This window comes from Anser anser, assembly GCF_964211835.1.
Source record: "Anser anser genome assembly, chromosome: 3".
Lineage (NCBI taxonomy): Eukaryota > Metazoa > Chordata > Aves > Anseriformes > Anatidae > Anser > Anser anser.
The window spans coordinates 40,841,175-40,849,550 of NC_139722.1; the positions used below are offsets into that span (position 1 = coordinate 40,841,175).

Consider the following 8,376-nt stretch of genomic DNA (forward strand, 5'->3'; position numbering starts at 1 on the left):
AGAATCACTGAGTTAATACGTGACACTAACACATTTTAAACTGGCAGAAATGCTCAAAGAGCTTTATAGATTAAAAACTATGTATGAATGTATTCCTCTCCCTACAAAAGCCATACTAGTAAAGTTGCATTGTAACGTGTGATAAAACAACATTGCAAAAGAGATCACCATTTGTATTTAGATAACGTATTTAGAATCTTATTTAAAGAATATGAACCATACAAGATCCGTGGAACAAACATTACCTCTGCCCCTGTGTACAAATAGTATCAAATGCTGTACATAAACAAAGATACATGACACTGACTGGTAAGTATGTAGACTATACTGACTGGTAAGTATGTAGACTAGAAATCATGCAGGAAATAAGAGACTGCAGATATGTTAAGCTGTTAAGGATGTATTTTGTCCTAAGGGACATGAACAGTGGTCCCCCTACACTTTCCCAGTAAAACAAGAAAAATGCATCTAAGTTTATACTATAGGGGCACACTATTCCCCTATCAAATGTTGAAATTAATCCTTCCAGAGTTTCGATTTTGTATTAGCTGCAGAGGCCTTCTATTTACTCAAAAATATGAAGATACAGAAATAGTTTTTATCCCTCTCCATGAAGAGTCCATATCATTTAGCTCTGCATGTTGTATACTTAGTGCTTTTCTTTCTAAAAAGGCTTTGCTGGATATGCAAGGCAGGAATAAAATACAATAGCTCCCTGGATAGCATACGTAGTATTCTTTGGAGAATTGTCTTCATAATTTGCACTACCTACATGACATTTTTGTTTATGATTATAGGAAGAAAGACAAGCAGTTCAAAATTAACAAAACCAAACCAAACCTGTGCTTCCAAACAGAGAGCAGTCTCAAAATTATCTTTAGTATGTCTGTCCCTTTTGTTGCTGGCATATCTGGAAATGAAAGGTCCAGTGAAACTCATGGATCTTTCAAGCTTCAGACACAATGCATGATGGAGGGCAAAAAAAAAGTTTGACCGTGTTTTGTGAAAACAGGAACATTTTAAATGTGTTAACTTCTCTTTATCTACCAGAGTTGCAGCAGTACTAAAAACACACTAATATTTTTAGTTTTTCACACATCTGCCTGTACAACATATGGAAAAGACACGCATAAAAAAGTGCCAAAAGAAGCCATGAACAACAGTTTAGAGCCCCTTAAATATATCCCTAAATTTTCTATCATTCCAGCCTCAAATTCCAGCTTTAGTTTCCCTGCATTTGCTATGCTTTATTAAGTAGGTTGAAGCAAATCGGCCCTGTGCCATAAATGACTGTGGCCAATATCCTGGCAGAACTTTTAGGAAGGAGTTCAGATCTGCCAATTCTTACAGCCGAGGTCTTTGGTTAAGTTTATTTTACTGGTGCTCAACCCAACTCAAAACGTTGCTTGCCCTTTCCAGGATTTATAAAGCAATGAAAAAAACTTCATACAAACCCTAAAAACACCATAAGCAATCCCACTAGCACCTAGATTTCATATCTAGTTTTAACTTCACTTTAATTTACAGAAAACGTTGTAAGAAAAAAAAATTCTTAATGAAAAATCATTGATTAAAAAACAACTTTATTCTTAATAAACATACCTAAATTCTCTTTGCCACAAAGCGATACAGGCAGTCCTTATTCAAGGCATCATCTTCTGGAGTTGGACAACACTGTACTACTACTTAGTTCTGTTAAAAGAAATCTTTCAATTTCTTTTCAACTTCTGCAGAACATGCTTATAGAGTACTAAAGTACTGCCATACCTGTTCCGAATGTTATCACAGAATAGCTTGGGTTGGAAGGGACCTTAAAGATCATCTAACTCCAACCATCCTGCCATAGGCAGGGATGCCACCCACTAGATCAGGGTGTTTCCAGAATTTTTTTTTCACCTCTCCAAACATGCAACTCTCTGCACGTAGATAGCTCACTCCTTCTAGGAAATGTGTGCATCTCAAGCAAAGATAACAGTTACTTAGGTTACATTTTCATTCCAACTTTTTACATACTCATAGCCTTTTACGAGGCTCTCTCAAGAATTAAACTCATTTTAATTAACAATAATTTTACCATGTTAACAAAAGATTTGTCTGATGTTCTAGTATGAATCAGTTTATTCCATTACAGCGGCCCAGACAGGAGATTCTAGGTTTAGACACAAATTGCTGGATAATGAGGCACTCAAGGTGAGGGACTCCAATATGAGTTTGGCTTGCTGGTCTGGCACAGTCTAACACTATTGGTCTTTGAAAAACAAATAATCATCCTACAGTTGGTAAAGCACTACTGGAATCCACTGGCTGGGATAAAAAAGGGTCACACAAAGTTTGTTTCATTGTTTAAGTTTTTATTCCACGGGGAAAGGCCTTCCCCCTCCCCTATTTCTGGTAGCAGTTACACTGTCGTTCACTTGTGGCCTTAGCTGCCACATTAGACATGGAACTTGGTTATTATCTCATAAATACATGTCTTGCTTTCACCACTGGCATACAAGAGCCTGAGAGGTTTCTTTTCCAAGCGTTCTTATGAGAGGGAAATATCAGTATATTTCAGGGGATGCAAATTGATTCATTGAACATATTTCTACATGTTGAAATAGATGTAAAGTCTTACATTAATGGTTTAACTAGACTGTTACTGATTTGTGAACGTTTTACTGCAAGCTAAATTTCATCCACATGAAATTGATGTTGTGTAACTTCTGCTATAAATTCACACTCTACACTTCAGCTAGTTTTTCATGTTGACGAATTAAGAGAACCTTCCACTGGTATAACTAAGCAAAATTTAAACAGTGATTTGAATTAAATCATAAATGTACTTAGACTAAATCACAGAAATTCAGGCTTATGCTTTCACTATCTACTCAATTTTTGTCTTTGCTTCTGGATGTCCACGTTTGCACCTTAGAGGCTTACTTTCTGAAAAAAGATGAGAAGCTGCAGACTGACTAACTTCAGATGGATTCCTAATTAGCACCCCTATCTCCTTAGAATCAAGCCTTTTGTGCCCAAGTCAGATATCCAAGAGTATTATTCAGATCTCAACTCACACTTGTAGTTCTTGTCAACACTCCTTCCAGTTGCGCAGGTTTTCAGAATAGGTATTCTACAACTAGATGCAATCCGTCATGGATTGTTTCTATAAGAACAATGAAGTCTTACACAGAGGTAGTCACAAGGCCATGTTCAGCAGTAGTTTACACAATCCAGTGTTGCCTTGTAGTGTAAGGGACATAACTGGTCACTGCATTTCATTTAAAGTTAACTAACTACTCTAAAGAAAACCAAAGAGCAAAAAAATTTTGTCTCACTGAATTCCTCATATATTTGCCTCTGGACTTCTCTCCTCCATAATTTCAATGAACACATACATAAATTTGAGCACACTTCTTGCACAGTTGATGAAATTATTCAACTGCTTCGAAAACATCTAATGTAGGTGAACCTACTAAAAATTGCATCTCTTTAGTTGCTGGCACCTTAAGTAGGTTTTTTAAAATAAATATTTAGAAAGCTTACTTATTCATCTTAAAGAAAACATTCCCCTAAATCCCCTTAGAATTAACTGCTGTTCAAATAGATTGCTGAATACAAACTTCAATGTATATCACAGTACACCAGGAGAGCATTAAACAACAGTTTTCAAGTAATTTACACACTCTGACACTTGCAACTTGGAACTTGCAACTCGGCAAATGAGGCAATGGTTTTCAACCTGTCTACACCATGCAGTGACTGGGCAGGGCCGCAGCATGCAAGACCAGACGTGCATCTTTTGGCTGTGCAATCTAAGGCACACACACATCATGTGATGAAGAGGTCTACGTTTTGGTCATGTATGGGACTGTTCTCAAGTTACATGATGGAGAAGGGCTGTGGATTTTCAGGAAAGAGCGGCAGGGAGCAAGTTGCTAGAACAACTCAAACCAAAGTCTGTCTGTTGCTTAGATGTGAAAGCTCCTCTGAGAAGAACAGCAAGCAATACTTAGGCTAGACTTAAGTACAGGATTTTTAAATAGACCTATTTGGCTTTTCATTGTTAACTTGATTTTAACTACATTAAGTTTTTAGATAAATTCTTAAGTTTTCCTTATTTGGTTTTGTTTTTGGTATCCGGTTTCTAGTGATTTGTTGATCCAGTACATGAAAACTTGAAAGGGCAGACACACAGTCAAAATTATGCATGGTAAAGTAGGGAACGTTTCTGTTGAACACAAATTTTAAGTTGTTTTTCCCCTTCTAGTTTTGAACACGCTCCTCGTGTCACATCAATCTTGACTCGACTCCAACTCATTCATAATTATCTCTGCATTTTACATCAGTCTAAGCACTTTAAAAAATGAAAAGGCAGCCTGAAGTTGGAGACATGCTTGACTTACGGGAAGTAATATTGCAGGATAGCTGCACTATACAGCCATATACATGGTAGCTAAAACAAAACATGGTATATTCTTGATATTATCCAGCAGTGTTCAGCTAAACCTAAATCAAAGTGCACTTATAGATCTCACATTTATTAGCAAGGACTCTGCCTGCAAGTATTCCAGAACTTCAATATCTATTAATAAACCAGTGGCAGCGTGGAACTGCTATCTGCTGACAAGACAGCCTTGATAATACAACAGCAAAGCTATGATTATACAAGCATTCATTTGAGTTTCCACTGCAGATCTGTTGACACTCCATTTTGAGATGTCTGAAGTTTACCATTAAAATTTGACCATTTTGAATCCTTACAGCCAGCTAAAAATCCCTGAAAACTTCTGAACCTGCAGTGAGCACAGAAAACTTTTAGCAACAGTGTATATTTTGTTATGATTGCAAAGTTGTCTATCTGCTCTGAAACTGTACCATGAATAAGAGGTTAACAACCACAGTTGAGGAAAGCTAGGTTTAAGCATGGTTCCCAGTTCACCTGTTTTATCGTAAGGTAGGTCTTAATTCTTTTACTGCACAATGACATTCAGACTGTTGAGCACTACGGTAGCCCCATTGCCTAATAAGAGTATCGGGTAGGACAGGTATATAAAGCATAACTCAAAATGCTACAACAGCTGTCATCAGCTTTCCTCGTGAAGAGGACAATTCATCAAAGCTTCCTTGCTCATATTACATGAGATTTGTCATCTCCAACACAGATACTGCTTTGAGGACAACATAGCCATCACATTAAATAAGGCCTAACTTAGTGCTTAGGCATTATCTCTACATACATTTTTGTGCATACATTCCTGTCTCCGCAGGTGCTAGGCAGGCATGTACGACACAGCCACGCTCTGGACACTAAGCTTTAGAATGACAAATTCTAGGTACGCCAATTACTTGCTTTGCAAGTCCACGTTTCCTACATGCAAAAAGGCAATACAGTCCTTGCTGACAGTCTTCCCAAGGGTGCTGTGAGGATAAAAAGTTTGTATATAGTGTTTTTTTTGTTCAAAGTGCTGTGTGCGGAGTGTATGTGCTACTCACTTTTATGAGCCATCACTGGGCACCTTTTAATTATGGTTAAATTCCTATGAACTTTATTTTCTTCTGTGGGTGAGGAAAGACACTTCTCCTGAAGAATGCGATTTGATCCCTGTCCATTAGTAAGTGTTGCAAAAATGTCAGTACATTATCAAACGCAAAAATACTTCCGGTTCCCAAACACCATAAAATTCTCTCATTTTACAACAGTTAAATGTATAAAGGGAAAAGGAAAGATCAGACAGAGTCAAAAAATCACCACCATTGCCGTATCCATACAAAGAAGAAAAGGCAACATTTCGGAAGATAGTATCTTCTGAAAGCTTCCAGTGTCTGCTATGGTGGAAGCTGAAGGCACCATGACACTATCTGAATACAGCAAAAAGTGTTCTGATGTTCTACTAAAATACCGCAGATTTTATGTTCTGCGAACTCTCCCAGGCTATGTGAGCCCAGTCCGATAATTATGACCAAACCACTTTAATGGTTGTTATACCTATAAAAGCTACTATAAGAAGCTAAATTTACTCCCACATAAGTACTTTAGGAACAAAAGGGGAATTATTACCAAAAGAGATAGACGTTAATCAGCAAATAAAATCACAAAGTAGTCTTCGATGTCTGTTTGGACCAGACTCTACGAACTGGCCTGATCAAATTCAGTATGGATCTGCGCGAAGCAGCTTCGTGCCAGTAGAGACCTCACCAGAAGAGAAAGATCCAACAGAAATATTTTGTGTGTGTCTGCGATTCAAACACCACTGTGGTATACGCATACTAAGCTTTTCAGTAAAGTATGCAAACTTTACTAGCTTCACGGGAAATCCAGGAAAACAAAAAAGACCGTAAGAAATTCAGTACTTTACCCAAAGGATTTAAGGCAGTAATTCTACTGTGAAACTTTCTACCCATGAGGAAGAAATGCTTGCTTCCAACTATGTTACACTGAATGCCACTTCCTGGGTAACAGGCACGAGTCACAGATGAAGTGTTACAGATCCATGAGCGCAACATCACTAGCTTGTGTCAAAATAGATAAACAAATAAAAAGGATAGATGTGTGTCCTTACTGCTATCAGAGCTGTAAATTTGGGCAATAATCAACACTGGTTCGATGACTAAATATACAACAATTCAGTTAGGTGGCAGGGCAGGAGGGGAAAGCAGAGGCGTACAGAAATAAGGATTCCCAGGGCACACCAGAACTCGCAGTTCCCTCCTGTGCAAGCGTCTGACAACTGCGTTCACCACCCATCCCAAAACGGGTGGCGAAACTTTTAGGGAGCAGAAGGAGCCCACCGCGCTCGCGTCCCAGCGCCCGGCTCACGCGTGGGGGCTGGCACAAGCCGGCTCCCTGGCACCCAAACCCCTTTGTTCTCTGCTGCGGGGCCCCGGGGAGCCCCCCGGCACTCGGGGGGGGGGAGCCCCGCTCCGGGAGGGCAGAGGAGGGCGCCGGGAGGGCGGCCGTGGACGCCAGGCGCCGCTCGGGGCCGGTCCCTCCCCGAGGCCGCGGCGGGGGCGAGGCCGTGCTCCCTGCCACTCACCTCTTCCACTTCGATCTCCTTGTAGTCGATCTCCTCGAAGTTGAGCACCGGGGGGGTTTCAATCATGTCAGCGGAGGCGGCAGCGGACATCCCTCCTCTGTCACCTGGGGGACGAGAGCCCAGGGCAGGCCGGGGGGGCGCAGGGCCCGGGGCTACGCGGGGCTCCGCGCCGGCGGCTCCTGCCCTCCGCGGGGGCGCCGGGCGCCGAGGGCCTGGCCGGGGCGAGGCCGCATCCGCGGCGGCCGCGGGCCTCAGTGGCGGCGGGTGGAGGCCCCGGAGGCCCCGGCGGCGGCGGCGCCGCTGCGCATCCCGCGCCCTCCCGCACCCCCCCCTAGGCCGCGGCCTCCCCGGAGCCCGGCAGCCGCCTACGGCCGCGCGTCCGCGGCGGAGGGAAGGGGGCGCCCCTGGGGCCGAGGCCGGCCCCGGGGGTGGCGGCGGCGGCGGCGGTGGTGGCGGCGGTGCGGGGGGGGGGGGAGCCGCTCAGAGCCGCGCCGCCGCCGCGGGCATGGGAGCCGCTTCCTGCCGCCCCGGGCCGGGACGCGGGGGAGGGAGCGCAGGGGAAGGGGGCGGGAAAGGGAAAGGCGCCGGCAGCGGCCGCAGCTCCTCGGCCGGCCGCGGCGGGGCCACGGCCTGGCGGCGGCACACCCGCCCCCGCCGCGCCGCTCCGCCCCCCGCCCCGCCGCCCGCCGCCGGCAGGGGGAGCGACCGGCCCCGGCCCCGGCCCCGGCCCCGCTTCCTCTTCCTGCCCGCTCGGGGCCCCGGGGCTGTGGCGGTGCCGCCGCCATCTCGCGGCGGGCCGGGACCTGCCCCAGCCTCGTTCACCCCCCCCCGCCGCACGGTGCTCGCTGCGGGCACGGCCCCTGGTCGGAGCTGAGCCTTGCGGTTCGCCTCCGTAAGGCGAGGGGCAGAAGGCTGAGCTTTGAAATGTGCCTAACATACGTATGTGTATGTGTTTAGAGCATATATACAGGTACACAAGTTTATACATGGTGGACATGCGCCCTGGGCTTGTTTTCTCTGAAGGCAGAAGCACAGCACGCAGCAGCGCTCTGTCAAGAGGAAGTGTGTGTGGGAGGGTGGCAGAGCAGAGGGTAATTAAGGGAATGATGCACACATACAGCAGTACAAGGGGTAGGACTCGCGAGCAAGCACACCTTCACCACTCCCTTTCCTGTCCACAAGTTATGGCAACAGCCCACTCTTCTTAACAACTGTTGTGTCTGCTGGTGCTTCTGGCTTGAGCAACGCGTTTGGGGGTGACCTGCTGGAGAGCAGCTCTGCAGAGAGGGACCTGGGAGTCCTGGTGGGCAGCAGGCTGACCGTGAGCCAGCAGTGTGCCCTTGTGGCCAAGAAGGCCAAC

At 44.8% G+C, this 8,376-nt stretch overlaps 1 protein-coding gene across 4 annotated transcripts in view; it reads right to left on the bottom strand.

The window, feature by feature from the left end:
* Positions 1-7,667, bottom strand: part of MAP3K7 (mitogen-activated protein kinase kinase kinase 7) — a 51,253-nt gene extending 43,586 nt beyond the window's left edge. For 3 of the 4 annotated variants that reach the window (XM_083831368.1, XM_083831367.1, XM_083831366.1), the window contains exon 1: positions 7,017-7,667. In XM_083831368.1, coding sequence (XP_083687494.1) covers positions 7,017-7,106 — 90 coding nt within the window. In that variant the 5' untranslated portion in view covers positions 7,107-7,667. The remainder of the gene's footprint in view (positions 1-7,016) is intronic. The other variant, XM_083831369.1, reaches the window with a different exon arrangement.
* Positions 7,668-8,376: the final 709 nt, after the last annotated feature.